Below are 18,722 nucleotides of genomic sequence, written 5' to 3'. Positions count from 1 at the left end.
AGATTCTATGTGAAATATGTCCTCATCATTCAGATCTTGTTCAGCATACCAGCACTGTTACAGTGTAAGTGAAATGATTCATTATATGCAACTTCTTTATTTTCATTTTCATTCATTCATTTATTCTTTCCACAGTTTGGTAGAATTCAAGAGCAGTAAATATAATGTAGGCCTATTTGTAAAGTAATTTTGAAATGGTTGCTTATGAAACGCTGATAGGTCCATGCATATAGCCTACTGCATCCTATATATGACAGATTAACTAATACAGTGGCCTCTGGCTATTTTGAAGGTTGTCATTTTCATGCCAAACATTTTATATCAATTCCAGAGTGAGAAAGTATTTTGTAGCTGGTATAAAAAAAACAAATTGTGGAACGAGGTAGGATGAACTGCACTCTGTTTTGGTAGTTTTGCTGAAACATTCAACTTTGTTCATTTGCAAAATGAGGGAAATTGAGTGTTAGTGTATTTTAATATTCAGAATTTCTTTTTTTTTTTTTTAATCATACAGTCCAGATATAAAAACTATTATCCAACACTTAAAGGCACTTGCCCCAGGATATTCAGATGGCTCTTAATTTGAAACTGACTTGTGATTTGTAGTAGGCTAGGCCAATCTACCCGCTAGTGCACTGTTGCCAACTTCTCAGTAAGAAAAGTAGCTATTGGCTGTCCTAAAAGTCGCTAGAAGTCGCTAAATGACGCCATCACCTAATTTGCATAATTGTCCATATGCATGTAATTGTAATGGCTGCTGTAGGAGACAGGAATAACGTCGTGGGAGAGAAAAAAACTGGGTAAAAACACCCTGAATATGTTTAGAACTACAAATGAACCTTCTTTCAGTGATTTATATTAGACAAAGAAAATTTTACATTTACATCCCGCCCTGACTGTAAACCAGGTTGGGATCAGCCAGCGGTGGTTCCGCACATGCGCGATTCACTTGCAGTCTGGACGTGGAGGGGTTAACATCTCCTGCTCTGACTGCTGCTGGGAGGGAGGACTGGGGCGTCTGTGAGTGCTTTGGGGCGAGAGAGGAGCCCACGGCACGGCAGCATCCGCTGCTCGTTGAGAAGAATAAGAACGATGTGTGCTCTCACAACAGAGTCTTCAGAAGTCTTCAATAACATCAGAAAAAGTTGCTAGATTTGTCGCTAGTTGCTTTTTTGAAAAAGAGTCGCTTTCTGAAAGTCGCAGTCTGAAAAGTCGCTCAATATAGCGAAAAAGTCGTTAAGTTGGCAACACTGCGCTAGTGTTGTCACAGTACCAAAATTGGGACCCACGGTACGATACTAGTGAAAGTATCATGGTTCTGAGTAGTATCACAGTACCACAGCAAAAATTAAGCAGATGTGCCTTTTGTCAATTATAAAAAGATAAATCACTTTTCTATAATACATCAATGATATTTCAATGGAATAAATAACTTATGGACTTATTCATACTTCAAAAACAGCATCGATAAGTGATTAACATGTAATTATAACTACTTGCAGTAAAAATGAAGAGACCCCACGCCAGTCTTTTCTGTTAACCAGGTCTCTACACTAACCTTTTTCACTAGGAGCTGAAACTGAAAACATTTAGGAGCACAGAAAGAAATTTAGGAGCGCAGTGAAAATTTTAAATAACACATTTAACAAGAAAATACAAAGGCTCCTCTGGAGCCACCCTCTCCTCCATCATGTGTGTGGTAAGGGCCCAGCACACACACAGGGCTACATTGGGCCGACTGCTCTACTATTAGACACAAAGGATGTTTTTAGTCCACTGGCTTTTGTCGTTGGGTGGTGTGGCACGCTTAGCTGAGTTCATTGGATGAACTCAGCTAAATTTTAAAAATCGTATTCATGGTGAAGGGTCATGCATTTTCCACCAGTAACTTCCAAAAGCTCAAGGAAAAATATTTGTGGCTACAGGGGGGATCAAAATAAAATAAATCAATAATATAAAAATCAACCAGCCACCCTCCTCCTCTGCCAACTTACGAACAGTCCCGTCAGTGCGGTGAGGTTTGTGAACCGGTACCTGCCACAAAGAGAGAACTGTGAACGGCTCGGGTCTCCGCTGACTCGTCACATACCAGGTACTTCTGGGCAGTCATAACACCAACGAAGAGGAAATTATTGGACCTGGAGCCGGGCTTCTAGGTTGCTAGTAAACCGTTATCTTGTGGCGGCCATAGTGCTCCGCTTCCAAATGAGTGTTTGTGTATTTTAATATTCAGAATTTTGCTTCGACAAGCAAATTTTACAGCTCAACAGTGCACCAAAATATGTTTCTGACAACATTTGAGGTGAAAATAGACAATACAGTAACACAACCTTGATTCATATTTGATCAGCGCTGCCTAGTTTGGCAGTTTGACCGTAGTTTACAGAGTGACTGTAATGTTTGGCAGCTAAATGCATTACAGACTCCTCAGCTCTGATTGGTTGTTGCTGACCGTACCATGGTCGGAGGAGGAGGGAGAAGGTTTTTCTACAGACTATCTGTGTCATGTACGTTGTTCAGAATGTAGTGACAGTTTCAGCAAATATGACACAAAGTTATTTCAATAAAAGTTACCAACTGCTAGCTTGAAGGACGTGTTGTTATTACGGCTCCAGATAAAATGTAAAACCAGCTGCGTATGAGCAACACACAAATCCAGGCTCATGTCAAATCAATAACAATGTATGCAAATGGACACTGGGTAATAAACAAGTTTACACTGTCTTTAATAAAAATGTTGTCAGAAAATTCAGTTCAGTTTACATTCACAGCTTATTCATAAAACCCAATATCACAAATCTCAATTCAATTCAATTCAATTCAATTCAATTTTATTCATACAGTCCAATATCAAAATCACAAATTGCCTCAGAAGGCTTTACAGCGCATACAACATCTCTCTGTCCTTAGACCCTCACAGCGGATGAGGAAAAACTGCCCAAAAACCCCTTTAAGGGGGAGAAAATGGTAGGAACCTCAGGAAGAGCATCTGAGGAGGGATCCTCTTCCAGGACGGACAGACGTGCAATAGATGTCAGACAGTACAAATAAACAGAGACAGAGAGCGACAGAGCCAGAGGGATGAGCAGGGCAGACAGATCAGATCCGCCTGATGGAAGATCAGATGCTTTCATCAGGGCGGAGGTTTTGTCTCCCTAAATGCAGCACCAAGCGTTACAGATCATCCTTTGTTCCATTCGCTTTTCTGAACTGTCAGTGACCACTAATTGTGCACAAATTCCCCCCTGGGGACATTAAAGTTTTTCCTTACCATACCTTACCGTGTCTTACCTTATCCTCAGAGGGGTTTACCATCTATCTGCGGTCCTCAGGGGTCCAGACTGTATCACATCAGCCAGGGGTGGATCTTAAGTTTCCTGAGGGTGGATCGGGCCTCTGGTCTCTTGGTCAGACAGCGTTGTAGAAAACTGTTGCAGTCTGGGGAAACAAACAGCAAACATGTTTTAATACAAACACTGTACTCTATGTGTGTTTATGTGTGTCATTATTTGGACTGCCTGTGACTGCCATTTACGACTTACTGATGGAAAGATCCTCACGGATGTTAGGCTCCTCAGTCATGATCTCAGAGCTATTGTTGAAGGGCATGTAATCATGCAGCATCTCAAACAGCACTACACCAAGCTGCCACACAGTGGTTGGTTCAGCCATGTACCACTGACGCTGGAACCACTCAGGGGGGGTGTAGGGGTAGGTTCCTACAACACACATAGCCACACAGAGACAAAGTTGAATGGCGAGGGACAGAGGTAAGGACAGAGACAGCAAAGATGCTGGGTTGTTTCAGAGAACAGGACCATGAGAAAGGCAGCCTACCTGTTTCTAGAGTGTACCTCCTCCCTGACAGAAATGTGCCACAGCCAAAGTCAATGAGGCGGACACGTGGGACATCAGAGCCGGTTTCAATAAGAATGTTCTCCGGCTTGATGTCCCTGTGGAACACACCTCTGGAGTGGACTTCAATGAGGGCATTCACCAGCTGTTTTGTTATAGCCTGCAGAGAGAAAGAGACATGTAGACTGTGTGACATGCTGGACACAGACAGAAACACAGAAACACACACATCTTCAGCTGCTTACTTTCGCCTCGTGTTCCTGCAGGGCCGACTCTCTAGAGTTCATATAATTTATCAGGTCCGAGCAGGACTGGTCTCTCCAGGACCAGAATCAGCTCATGGTCCAGATTGTACCAGTCCAGCAGGGTCACCACTGCAGCTACTGGTTTGAGTTTCAGCAGCAGTGCCACCTCCAGAGGGACCTTGTGAGTTTTCCCACCCAGCAGCTTTAGCCATAGAGGAAGGAGAAAAGAAATAATGAATCCTTCATGAACACATAAACACTATGCTGTGAGAATATATGAAGTACAAGAGGAACATGTGCATATGTTCCCTTTGTACTGGGACAAAGAACAAACCATCCTTACCATTGATGTGCACTGAATGCCAGGTTGGGGGATGTGTTTTATGGCCACCTACGAGACAGTCACACAGACATTTGGTTAGTTCATACCACATACAAAGTGGATACATGAATCATAGATACTGTGTGTGTGTGTGTATGTGTCTTACAGGCAGATTGTCGTATTTGGCGGCGGCCAGCAAAGACTGTCCCGAAGCCTCCTCTACCCAGCCGTTCCTCCTCCTCATATCTGGCCTCAAAGGCAGCTGCAGAAACAAAACACAAACTTTGATTATACTTGTTCAGAACTTCACACTCATAAACTAACCCCTGATACTAACCTGTGATCAAAAATTGAATCCTCTTTCCTATATTAATTCAAACCCAGCAAAGGCTGAACCTTCTAGCCAGCAGACGATTAGCAAGCCTGATTCTGTTCAAGAGTAACAAAGTAAGTAAGTGAGTAAACTCAACAGAATTTACTGGTGAAACGCAGATTTTATCAGTGTTTTGAGTAGGGATGTCAACGGTTAACCAAGAAAAGTATTTTCAAATTGTTAGACGTCGGTCTATCGGTTAATTTTTGCTACTTTTCAGTTAACTGTGGTGCGCACCCTCCAGGTCTGATAGGAACTACCTTGTGGCGCTGCTTATTTAGCAATTACTGCTGGTAACACCGTCTTGACCCAACAGTGTTGCTGTGGAAACACTGTGTTCACCTGGTCTCCCAGGTAAGCCCCCTATAGCAGCATTACCATTGGTGAATGTGAATGAGCTGCGCCGCTAGCTAGCTGCAGGCCAACCCAGGTGGTGTGCAGTGCAGTCAGCTAAACATCTATCTCATCTAACCTCTGCTGCAAGGCGGGCCAGTGTTTACTGATGAGGAGGTGCCAGGTTTGCTACTGGATGAGGCCTCAGAGGTGGTCTGGTGTTTGGGTTCTTCAGAGGGACTGGGGGTCCTGGGTCTTTCTTCACTCTTATCATCGGTGGACTTCCTCTTAATGCTGGTCCTTTTACACCCGGTAACCAAGGAACTCGATGAAGGCCCACTGAAGGTCTGGTTGCCGCTGTTGGAGGGACTTTGGCTTGTCCTGCTCCTCTTGCTGGCTCTTTCAAGACTCTCCTCAGACTTTTTCTTGGAGGTGGTCTTGCTTCCCTCTGATCTGCAGTCTTTCACTGCGTGGTTGATGAGGTCAATGTTGCACCCTGCAAGAACAAGAAAAGATCATCTTGTTGGCTGCATGTGCTGGATGTAATCTACTGTATTATCCACTGTCTGAGTGATCCAAGAAAGAACCAGCTACATGTACTTACATTACAAAATACATCATGTATGTGATCAGTTACAGTTCCTGAGAAAAAGCACGTGATTAAATTACAGATATTAATCAAAATGTCGGTGATTACAAAGCGGTTACATCTGAATATATGCCTTACAGTAAAAAAGTTTATATGTAGAGTATAACATTCATTCTGTTGCTTTGCATCTTTTCACCGTGCAGGAATGGCTTCTTTTGGCAGAGACTATTTCTGCTCATTTTGCAGCTTTATTGCCCAATTTAAAAAAAACATGTTAGAAAATGAATCAAAAAATGATCACATGTAATAAGTTACATTATTTTGATGAAGCAGTTAGAATAATTACAGCATTCATTACATTTTTAACAGGGTAACTAGTAATCTGTAATCAATTTCATTTCAAAAGTAACTTTTCCAACAGCTACTCACCAGGTTGTTTACTGGAGCGCTGGCACTGACCAGAGTTTGTGGTATGAAACGATTTTGAAGACATGACTCTCAAACAGTAATGGTTCACTGTTGAAATCACAAGTCTAAATGTGTTTCGAGGTGTCTTGGCCTCTATTCGAAGGATTTTAGGAGGTTCTAGAATGTTGTGACTCTTTGTGACACATTGTGTTCTAGAATGCAGAATGACGGGGGTTTCCCAGTGGGCGGACATGTCTTTGAGGCCAGTACAATTGTTTTTGTGTTTGTTTGTTTGTTTTTTATTTGTTTTTTGTCTGACCAGCCAGTAATACACTTAGTTTGGCCCACTGATATATTTTATTAATTGACACTGGGCTGGCTCAGTCACATTTCAAACCCCTCCCCCTATGTGCTCAGTGCCTTCATTAAACAACATCTGCTACCAAAAGTGTGCCAAAATGGATCAGGTCAGAAAAATACTAGGCAGGAGGGAGTTAATATGGTTACGAGAATCGGCAGGTCATTTCATCATGAGCCTGTCATAATGTAAGTCTGTGTGAAGTTGGACCAAAAACGTGATAGTCTTTGTATCGTGGATGTTGTCGTGTCTGTTAAAATAAATGCAGGTCTGTGTGTGGTTTTTTCCTTCAGAGTTTACTAAAATTTTCAAGGGAGTCGTGGTTATAATGACCGATACATATATATATATATATATATATATATATATATATATATATACAAATATATACAAATTTTGGTGCATCACTCACTGTAGGTTTATGCAGCAGTGCAGGAGAACAGCCTGTTTTAATACATGGAAACCAGACAGCGGCTGTTGTTGACACAGCAGTCACCAATTGGAAGTCGTCAAACACTGGCACTATGTCAGTGGATGTCCTAGTAAGATATTGACACACAAAGGCACCTTTCGCAGCGTCATGAAATGCACTGGTGGGCGACAGTTTGTGATGCCGCCAGTAACAATATAATATACAGAGCTGGACAGTCCTTATAAAGTGGGCGGGACGGGGGAGTGGTGGATGGGTCCAACAAACCATGGACTTTCACCTGGGCGCCCACTGTTCACTTCTTATGAGAATGTTTAGCCAAACCATGAGTTGTTGTTTTTTTCTAAACCTAACCTCATGCTTTTGTTGCACAAGGTAATAAACAAAATACTAGGGGCTCTAGTTTCCCGGCGTGGCGCAGGGTGGCACAAGGTGGCAAACCCCCCGCAGAGCTAGTTTCAAGCAGCGCAACCCGAGGTGCGCTCAGTTTGGTAGTTTGGCAGCGCAGCAGGGGGAGGTGTCAACAGATCCAGCTTGGCGCAGTGACAGTTTTGTGCCAAAAGGCTTCGCCGAAGGTGCACTAAAAGCTCGCCAGCTGAAACCAGCCGGTGTAAGCCAAAGTTTGGCTGACCGGTGGACAGTGTGCACACGTCACCAAAACCTCACAGGCAGGTTTCCAGAATGTCAGGCACATTAACGATGCAATAAATACCCAAAATGCATTCAATGCAACTATCTGCAATCAGCACATAAATGTATATCTGTATCGACTGTCCCGTCACATGTCAGATCAAAGGGGATTGGCACTGTTTGGCACGCGTAATGGAAAGCCAACCTGATTTGATTAACACAGCTGCAAACTAATGAGTTCACATCCCTCTCAGCCAACCACAAACAGCCACAGCATCAGACATGGAGTATATATTCAGCATCTGTCATCTTAGAAAAGTCAAAAGAAAAGAAACAGAGTGAGACTGCGAGAGAGAAAGAGAGAGCGCGCGCACGAGAGAAACGCAACATTGATTTACAATTGTGGTGACCTCCTCCCAGGCTACCTTTGCATCATCAGCCTGTGGAGGTCTGCTCACAGTTCCGTATATTCGGACACTGCGAGCTTGGACCTCCCGGACCAAAACATCAGTTTCATCCTGGGAGAAGTTTGGCCGTCTGACGCTGCTGCTCTCTTCTGCCGTGGTGAACTGAGTAAACTCTCATTACGTCTTCGCGCGGCGCATTTAAGGGTGAGGAGAGGGGCTCATTTGATTGGTGTGATGTGAATGGGCTGTGTAAAACCCACTCCACGCCTTCTCTCCTCCCTCTTTCCGACTTGCGCAGGTAGGAGGGACGGAGGTAGGAAAGAGGAGTAGCTGCGCCAGCGTGCACGGTGTGCCAAACTTGCAAAATCCGTCTGCCAGTGCAGTGCACCTGCACTTTGCCAACTGGCAAAGTGCAGGTGCGCGCTGCGCCCCCGCCTTGCCCAGTCTGTGAAACTAGAGCCCTAGGTGTTTTACCGACATTTTAAGCTTATTTTAAAAAAGACTGAATGCATATAATGAGCAGAAACTGTACATTTCCTGTGCAAACAAAAGTGTATTTTGAAAAGAGACAATGCATATAACTAGGGATGGAAATTGAGAACTGGTTCCAACTGGTTCAATTCATCGACATCATTAGCGTTTATCAGAGATGGGCAAAAATACATCAAAATACAAAATACTGGTGCAAGAAAATGTATCAAAATAAAATACATGTATTTTGTATTTTCAAATACAGAGAATACTTTTTTTCTTTTTCTTTTTAGCAGCGACCCGCAGCTCTATAGGTCACTTTGTTGGTCGGTCGGTCGGTCGGTCCACAAAGCTTTTCGTGAATAACTCAAAAAGTCCTTGACCAAAAATGCTCAGAATTTGCATATTGCAGCTAGAGACCATGAGTAACTATACCAGGCAATTCATTTCTAGCATACTCATCCCAAGCATCAACCACAACAACATACAATTTCTTATGTTATGCACAGTCCAGTAAAACAGACCACTAGGTCATTGAATGGCCCAAGTTTATTAAAACATATAGATAAAAATATATATAAAAGTAAAAATATTGTGACATCCAATATTATAAGAATGTGTAGCCTATTATTTTTGTTTTTTGATTTGTGGAGAAAGTATTTTGAGTATTTTAAATACAAAATTACTCCACTGAAAAGTATTTTGTAACAAATTACATTTGCTTTTTATCGGCCTTATCAAAAACAAATTACAAAATACTCAAATGTAATTGAAATACGTATTTTAAATACAAGTAATAGAAATACTGCCTATCCCTACCACAGGCCATTTCGAAACAGTTTTTGTAGTGTGGCATGCTGCTTTTTTCTGCTGGGGGCCACTGCCATTGGGGAGTGCTGTTGCCATGAGGGGAGGTACTTGGTCGGTGTTTGAGTGGGTGGAACATGTTGGTATCCACATGAATGCCAGAACCAAAGGTTTCCCAGCAGAACAACGCATTGGAACACAATAGTCAAAGTTATTCACTTCACCTGTCAGTTGTTTTAATGTTTTGGCTGGTCGGTGTATGCTGTTGGTTAGAAAATCATTACAACAATTACAGCAGATGCCTGATACACTTTTTTTTTTTTTTTTTTTACTAGAGTCAAGGCAGTTTCCATTGGAAGCATAAGCTTCTTAATAAAGAAGCAACTCACACCTTCTCCTTGACACACCACTGGGTAAACGTGTTTCCTTATATAGAGAATGAGGGGCGTGGCAATATGCTGATTGGACATGGCGGGCACGCGCTTGTCAATTTCGAAGGATTCTGTCATGCTCAGTGGTGGTGCGCACGTGTCATAAATCCGACGGTAATTTTGCGTGCGCGCGTATGTTATACGCAGTGTAAGAACATTTTTACGCACACAGCCTATCAGTGAATGAGGCCCAATGTCTGGTGGTTTTCACTGTGCGCGCCCCCGCTAGGCGCACAGTGTATGCAAATCTGGGCAGGTTGGCACAGCTCGGCACCGCATCCGTTATGCTCAGGTGCATTTGACGGCTGTATGGGTGCATAGGTACTGCATTAATTTATTTAAGCACCGCGAAATGTAAACGAATTTCCAGTTAACATGGGAGGACGCACATTGCCCCTGGAGAGTCACACTAGCGGAGATCTCAACACTTTCCTCCTCAGTTTGGTTGAGTTTTGCGTCGATTCAGTCACCACCTGTTTCTCCCATGACGCAGACAAACTTTGCGTCCCCATCGGTCTCAGCTCTCTGTCTGCGCTGGTTTTACTGCTGTCATGCCTCCTGTAAGTGCTGTTTTCATTCAGCAGTTATTACAGTAAATTGTTGGAAACATCCTAGCATTGAACCTGTGTTCTCTCTGTAAGGCTCGTGTACGAGAGGTGCACATTTCGGGGAGAGAATCCGGGAGGAACCTCCAGTTTCCTCTATAGCCTCCTCGGTAACATGTGCAGCACAGTTGGAGCCATTCTGTCCAGACAGCTGCAGATTCAAGTAATAGTTTTAATCACTGTACTTTTTTTTTTATTATCATTATTATGTTGGATGCAATAATAACTTATTTCTGCTCCCTCCTCTGTAGGTTCTGTTGGGTGCTTTTGCTGCTGCCCTGGATGCTGTCACTTTCATGTCATGCTGCTGCCATGTGCTGCTGTGCTGGAACTCAAAGGCAGGTGAGTTTAGAGAAATGCCATATCTGGGCAATCATGCAAACCATGTCATTCTCAAACAATCACTCAGCTGTGCACTGGTGAAACAAACTTGATAAAAGTAGCACCAGTGTTTGTAGTGTTAGCACCCAACTGACCCTTTAGGCAAAGCAGTGAGGAGACTTATCAGAGTTGCTCTACAGATAACACACAAATGAATAGAGGATGTATTACAGCTGCAAAAATGTCCCTCTTGCTTGTGTTCTTCCTCAGAAAGGAGGCTGAGGATGAGGAGGGGGCGGAGGAGACAGCACCTCCTTGCAATATGTGTACTGATGGTGGTTGCAGGAGGGTTTCTGAAGTCAAAGGTGGCCCAACAACCAGCGGACAGGCCTCTCATTGGGAGGAGGCTGCAGCATTTCACTCTTCAAGTAGGCACACACCACCACTGTGGCTAGTTGTAGTCCTCACTTATATGACTTAATGCAGTTCATGGAGAAATGCATTTACATGTAGTGATGGATGTAATGTGTTTGTGCAGTGATACTTTACTCATGTGGCGCTTAGTAGTTTTATATACTCAGTAGTTCATATGTTTCACAGTATCTCCAATTTTCACCCCGTGGATGAACATTCGTCTTCTTTAGTACAATCTATTTAGACTAAATATCCTTACCTCGTATTGTATCTGATATTATAAAATTGTTCTTCGGACAGGACAACACTGAAATCCTGGGTTACATACTTGGCCTGCTGTCCTTTGTCATTGCCTGCACCTCCAGGTTCCCTGCACTCTGCAGAGCAGTAAGTGACAACGAATACAAGTGTGTTTTGATGTCAGAGCTTCTTCTTATTGCTTTCCCAAAATTGTTCCCAGTGTTATTAAACTGATTTTAAGGGAATGACATTTACTGTCTCCCTTTAGTATAGAGGACAGATGTTGACCTGGGCCTACGTGATCTCTGGATTGCTGTGCTCACTGGCTGGTGCCCTCTATGCTGCTGCCATACTACTCTACGACACTCAGTTTGGGTTTCTTTTAAGAGTCATGCCATGGTTGCTGTCAGCAATATGCTGCATGGCCCTGGACCTTCTTGTATCCTTATATAGCGCAGTGTGTGACCGCATCTTACTCACTCTGTCAGGCTCAGGGCTTCAGCTAAAAAAAAAAAAAAATTTGCACATGTGATGGTTTACTACATGTTTGCATAGATATTTATTCCGCATCATTACCATAATTTCAGGAGGTGCTTTGCCTTTTTGCAGTTGTGGATACTGAAAACATTTTGAACAGTCACCTCAGGGTCAAGTCTGTCAGTGTATAAAGCTATGAAGTGCACTTCTCAAAGTGTGCCACTAGGTGGTGACAGCATGTTGATATTTAGCGTATTGCATGGCTACTGTGAAAGTACACTCTAAGGCCACTTTATTAGGCACACCTGTTCAACTGCTTATTAATGCAAATAGCTAATCAGCCAATCACGTGGCAGCAACTCAATGCATTTAGGCAAGTAGACATGATCAAGACGACCTGCTGAAGTTCAAACTGAGCACCAGAATGGGGAAGAAAGATGATTTAAGTGACTTTGAACGTGGCATGGTTGTTGGTGGAGTATTTCAGAAACTGCAGATCTACTGGGATTTTCACACACAACCATCTCTAGGGTTTACAGAGAAAATATCCAGTGAGCAGCAGTTCTCTGGGTGAAAATGCCTTGTTGGTGCCAGAGGTCAGAGGAGAATGGCCAGACTGGTTCAAGATGATAGAAAGGCGACAGTAACTCAAATAACCACTGGTTACAACCAAGGTCTGCAGAAGACCATCTCTGAACCAACAACATGTCGAACCTTGAAGCAGATGGGCTACAGCAGCAGAAGACCACACCAGGTGCCACTCCTGTCAGCTAACAACAGGAAACTGAGGCTACAATTCACACAGGCTCACCAAAACTGGACAATAGAAGATTGGAAAACGTTGCCTGGTCTGATGAGTCTTGATTTCTGCTGCAACCTTCAGATGGTAGGGTCAGAATTTCTCAGCCTACCTGAGTATTGTTGCTGACTGTGTCCATCCCTTTATGACCACAGTGTACCCATCTTCTGATGGCTACTTCCAGCAGGATAACGCACCATGTCACAAAGCTCAAATCATCTCAAACTGGTTTCTTGAACATGACAATGAGTTGGCTGTACTCCAATGGCCTCCACAGTCACCAGATCTCAATCCAATAGAGCACCTTTGGGATGTGGTGGAACGGCAGATTTACATCATGGATGTGCAGTCGACAAATCTGCAGCAACTGTGTGATGCTATCATGATGATATGGACCAAAATCTCTGAGGAATGTTGCCAGCACCTTGTACTGCAAGGTGTACCTAATAAAGTGGCTGGTGAGTGTATAAGTAAATATAATAGGGTTTTGGACTGCTGTTTGCTTGTGCTGTAACACCTTGTGAACTGGATGGATGGATGGCAAACTGGGACAGTAAGTTAAAATACCTCCACACAGAATACAAGAAAAAACCTTAGCATACCCTTTAAATATAAGCTGTATATCTATTGAATATCTACACACAGTATAAAGAAAATACTGCACTATTGGAATGTATGAGAAGTTTATTGATTTTCCGTCAGGTGTGATCTGTTAACCTTAAACCCAACGTTCTCAGATTCTTGTCATTCATTTGTGCAAGAGAGGAACAAGACGGCAGCTCACCAGTTTATCTCCAGACACAGAGAGCCTTTTAGGTGGCTCAGGCACTGAGGATGACGCTGTCACGAAGAGACAGAGGAAACAGCAAGTTCAGTCAAGCTCAGCACAAACAAAAGTAAGTTTCCATACTTCACTTTAAGGTCCTAAATTTTTCCTAAACTCTAGGAACTGTACAGGAATCTTGATCTCAGTGAGAGTTTTTGAGTAAATTAAGCACTTACTGTTTATATTTAGCATTGACATTATAGGAATTTCACACATGAAATCATCTTGATCTGTGAGCTTAAAGCTGAAATAAAAGCTGCAGGCATTCCTCCGCAGGTCCAGAAGATGACAGAGATGGGACGCTACATGGACGCGTCAGTGCTCAACCTGCAAGAAAAGTGAGCAAAGAATCTGTGTTGGCACAGACTGCATATGTTCTTCACCTCAGTCAGTGGTCGCTCTACAGCGAAATATATGTATTTTCTATTTAACAGATATTTCTTAAGGAAGTGATGCTGTCCAAAGAGAAAACGGAGGACCGGCCTCTCAACAGGATGATGCGAGTGATCAGAGTCAACAGTTTCTGCTCCTCAGATACGCCCTGTGAATCTTCGCTGGCGAGCTCTGATCTGGAGGTGGGTTGGAACCCTGTTTAGCCGTGTTGGTGAGCAGTGTGACATTTTTTTTTACAAACTTGAATCTCCTGCTGTCCTGTTAAAAAATACTAAAATTGCATAATGTTGCAGTTAACTTAGTTATAAAGTGTACTTCTCATAGTGTGCCACTAGATGGTGACAGCATGTTGACACACTGTGTTGCATGACTGCTGTGAAAGCATGGATGAATATCTTTTGACTTGTTCTTTATTACCTTGTGTGAACGGTTGTGATTACTTGAATCTTGATCTCTACTTACTTTATTACCTAAACCTTTTAATCTATTGCCTTTTTATATGGGCTTATGTAACAGGTGTTTCCGCAACACAGCGCAGATTTTTATGAAGAGGTGAAGGTCCAGACATTGTGACTGACCTACTTAAAGGGTTAAAAAAAAAAACCAGTTTCTTTTTTCTGTCCATCTAGTTCAAGTATCTCTGGATCCACATACTTCCTGTCCCCATGAGATTAGAGTAGCACTGTGTCTGCAGGTCCTTTTAAAAAGTCTTAAAATGATTTAAATTTAAATGTTACAAATATTTGCCCTTGAAAAGTCATTTAATAAACTTATATTTGAATTTGCGTGGTTTTAATTGCCTCAGACATTTTTTCTAATTTTATTAATCCACCTTTAATTTCTCATTTTTAAAATGTAGATCATTCCAACTTACCTTTATACTTAACCTTATGTGCTTAACTGAGAAACTTATCCAAAAAGCTGTGTTTGATTTGGTGTAAAATGATCTTTAAAAGGTCTTAAAATGCATTAAATTTATGTGTCTGGTAGATACCTTTTATGGGATTAAATGCCACATATATTAAACTGAGAAGTTGTTATGAGCAAATGAAAATTCAGCACTTGGAGGAAGTCATAAGAAGAAGTAAGGGTCATTGTTTGTGCTGCTGCACACCAAGCTTTGTGCTTCTCACATGTGATTCTCAGGGAAGTCAGTCAGACTGTAGTCAGAGGTTTCTGTAAGAAGACAACAGTCAGCACACTCTTTTTAGGATTGATGAGTCAAACCCTGCTGAGAGACCTTTGTTTGTTCACGCAGGATTGTGGCAAAAGTGTACGGAGAGGATATTTGTGAGAAGCAGGGTTTGTATTTGAACTGGTAATTTCAAGTAAAGTGAAACGTGGCTTCACTCTGCAGTGTGCAACTGTGCCCAGAATTAAATATCGGCTACATAGCGACAGTTAGCATTTCTATAATTTCCCGTCTTAGAAAAGGGTTCGTTTTCAGGGAGAGTGAAATTACAAGCTTCTTCCTTTTCAGGCGCTCACAGCCACAAGAGAAACTCCCTTACTGTTCTGCTGCAGAAAGCCAAGCCATGGAGGATGTCATTTAATCAGAAACAAAGGCAAATGGTGTGAGCACAAACAATTGCAGCTCGATAGTGTTCACCAGACAGGAAAAAGCAAATGACGTGAATGCCCTTAGTGCAGTCAGTGTGTCAAACAAGTAAGAGGGCTTTAACAAAGTGTTCAAAATGTACTGTGTGTTCATGCTGGATGTGGAAAAGCATACAACTTTGTTTGGCTGTGTGAAAACTCCTCCTCTTTAACCTAATCTAATCTCAGCTCTCATTGGTCGGTGAGGTCTGTTTGCCTTGAAAACTACAAAGCGTCCAAATATTCAGTGTTTTGGGGGCAGCTCGGATTAGTCTGTGAATCCAAATCTCTTCAACTCCTGTTAATCTTTGCTGATCACTTCTGAACAAACACGACAGCAGGTAAATTCATAGAGTCGACACTCCCTCTGTGGCAGCTTTCCACGTGCTAGTTATTATTAACAGAAGCTGTTTACTTAGTGATTCAATGGAAAGATGGTTTCCACAGTGTCTAATGTTTAATCTCCAACACACAGAACTCCACACGAGTCCCACTGCCTATTCACTTTTTATTTGATTGCAAAACTTTTCCACTACATTAAACCCGGCGGTTGCTCAGCTGAAAAAAGTCTCAAGGCAAGCTGAGGACAAAGGGGAAGAGATCATAGTGCTAGTGAGCAATTTTAGATGTATTTACATGTAACATGAATTAAAATATTGTCTGCTTTTCATGTCATCACCATAATTGCCGATCATGATAAAACCACACAGCATTTGGAGTGTGCTGCCTGCATTCACTGAGCAGTCAGAGCTCCCCGCAGCAGCTTGAGTTATTGTGCCGTGTGTTTCTTTCACATATCTGCTGAGTGCCGGTTCTTCGCTTGGAATTGTTTGAGATTTGCCTTGTGGCCCAATTGTTCTCCTGTAAAGGATCTTTGATTAAAGACCAGCACTGGGTTGGGCCTGTCTACCTCGGAAATAGTGCAAAATGGTTGCCTTGTCTATAGGGGGCCAGTGTTACCTCTGCTATTTTTGGAGATGTTTATGGTCTCTTGTGTAATGCCTGCCGGCCAGGACTCGGCTCTGTGTGTGTGAGCAAGTCTTAGCCTTTGCATTCTTGACATTAAGCTGATTGTCTTACACAACTCGAGTCATAAAAAGCATTTCATTTCAGGATGTGTAATAAGTAACCAGTGTTAAAGGGGATAAGGATCAGAGTCTCAGAAAAGTAATAACAAATATTCTAATGCTCAGGAAATGATTAGGTAAGACAAAGCGCTAGATGAAGGGCATTTGCAATGTGGATACAGCTGAGATGGTGGGAGCCAACTGCAGCCACTATGAGACATCTGTCAATTGGGGGAAAACCCCAAAATAGGGTTACTTTGGTATTTTTTTCAACCTGGGCTCCATTTCGCCATATTTTTGTGTCTAAGTAACAATTGGTCCCATTTTTATCGAGAGTGCTACAGCTGGCAGTGGCGAAACAGACTGCAATGTAATAGTAACGGGCAATTAACCCTTAGCTAAGTCCCGCCCCTGGGCGCAGACTGGCCAATCATAACGTAGCATCGAGCCAGCTCAAACCAGGGTCTGACAAGAACACAGCTGTGCTCCATTGACTCTAATGCAGTCGTTTCAGGTTTCCTTCATTTTCAGGCTGGTTTTGTGGATTTGGAGCTAAATGTTGTACCTGGGGCACGTCGTGTATTAATGATACTCTACCTGGAGAGGTTGGAAAAAGATATACGTTTCTTCCCTGTTCCAAAACCAAAATCAGACCCTGTAAAATGTAGGGTTAGCTAGCTAGCTACTGAAGATATAGCCTACTGAATGTATACACATGCTGCTTTTGCTTTTTAATGACTATAACAGTGAAAAAAAGACCGACCCTGCTGTACAGGAACCAGTGAAGGGAAGAAGGGAAAATTTGCTAATATTCAACCAGCTCTGTGTCATCGCAGTGTGCACAGATGAACGTTGTTTGACTTCCCTCAGAGATCCCTGCCCGTCCAGCAGTGGAGGTCCAGGTGCTGGCATTAGCACAGGGGTGAAGCCAAACACCGTTCATCTGCACACACTGCGATGCCACACAGCTGGTTCAGTATCAGCAAAGTTTCCCTTTATATTCATTGTCTTCTGTGGCAATCAGCAGTGATGTGGTGCCTTTTACACTGTGATCTGTAGCCTATAGTTCGGCTTTAGCTTCTAACTATCTTTGTCTTTTTAACCTGTTGTTGCTGCTGAGTCAGTTTGACATCCTGGATATATCCTTCAAACACAGACTGTAGACCCCTCTGTCCGCTTCTCTCTGGAATCACTGTTTCATTTCTCCAAAAATATGATAATATTTCTTCAGGGAGTGCAGTTAGTTACAGTGTGGGTTCCATGCTTGCTGCGACAGCTTGTCGGACCATCAAAAAAGGGACGGGGCTTAGCAAAAGGTCAGTTGTGCACTGTCAATTGACGTCAGCATCTGCTTGTTTTTGACACAGACCAGCTCATATTGTTACTTCAAGTGTCTGAAAACATAATGGAAAATAACCGACAGAGACAGACTTGAGTCAAATCCTTTTTGTTTAACCAGAATCCATCCTGAAATCGCTAATGCTAATCGCTAACAGAAACAAAACAAAACATTTCTCCAATGTTCCAACAATCACCAACTCAGATATGAAATGAATTAACCTAGATGGATGTAAAAAAAATAATGACTCTGTACACACTAAAAGTATTGTTTATTTAAACGGAGTCTTGTTGGTTTGCTAAACTTATTTAAAATAATAATTTGAGCAGGTCGGTGACAACAAAGGCACTTTTAGTGGACATAAACTGATGGTGCTCAAATGCCCTGAGTGTTTACATTGTAGCCTGTTTTGCAGCTGTGGGCTGCAGCTATCTTCCTCAATACTTGTCCATATTAATATCTTGACCTGTCCATATTTTACAGTGGGATTTTGAAGAGGCAAGTGCAGGGTGGAGTGACCTGAAAGCAAAGCAACAGAAGAGGGACGAGTTTCCACCTCAAGAAGTGCCAGCAAACCCAAGACCCTTCAACATGTGCACCTGTGTCATGTTCAGACCCCCACAGAAAGCTCTGTCATGCACCAAAGAGGGTGAGAGCATCACTGTGGCAAGTCTGGCAGAATGACAAAGGAATGCCATTCTCAATTAGTAATGTGATACACATCTGGTGCATTAATTTGAGGGGAAATAAAACGTGGAAACACTGACCTGTTATCTGTGTTGTTATATGTGTTTACTTCACAGTTTAGCTAATGTGTGTGTAATCTGTCTAATCACATCAACAGGCCAGTGTTGGTAAAATGATGGTGAAAGGATGTTGGGTGCTGCACCACTTTGTCTGTCAGCACACAGGCAAATACAGCTATTGTCAAAACTTGCCTGCATTCATCAAGCCCCCTGAGATCTGTTGGACGGTTTACAGAAAAG

The 18,722-nt window shown here is 42.6% G+C and overlaps 1 protein-coding gene and 1 pseudogene across 1 annotated transcript in view; one reads left to right on the top strand and one right to left on the bottom strand.

Annotated features, from left to right (window-relative positions):
* LOC125895791 (hydroxylysine kinase-like) overlaps positions 1–18,722 on the top strand; it is an 84,492-nt pseudogene that overhangs the window by 14,219 nt on the left and 51,551 nt on the right.
* LOC125896231 (serine/threonine-protein kinase pim-2-like) overlaps positions 3,313–18,722 on the bottom strand; it is a 74,359-nt gene continuing 58,949 nt past the window's right edge. Inside the window, exons 6-8 of the mRNA XM_049588632.1 lie at positions 3,838–4,015; positions 3,543–3,719; positions 3,313–3,438 (exon numbers count right to left, since the gene is read on the bottom strand). Coding sequence (XP_049444589.1) covers positions 3,347–3,438; positions 3,543–3,719; positions 3,838–4,015 — 447 coding nt within the window. The 3' untranslated portion in view covers positions 3,313–3,346. The remainder of the gene's footprint in view (positions 3,439–3,542; positions 3,720–3,837; positions 4,016–18,722) is intronic.

The sequence above is a fragment of the Epinephelus fuscoguttatus genome, linkage group LG10, assembly GCF_011397635.1.
Source record: "Epinephelus fuscoguttatus linkage group LG10, E.fuscoguttatus.final_Chr_v1".
NCBI classification, from domain to species: Eukaryota; Metazoa; Chordata; class Actinopteri; order Perciformes; family Serranidae; genus Epinephelus; species Epinephelus fuscoguttatus.
Note: the sequence above shows the minus strand (reverse complement) of the source record. Positions and strands in the feature narration are given on the sequence as shown.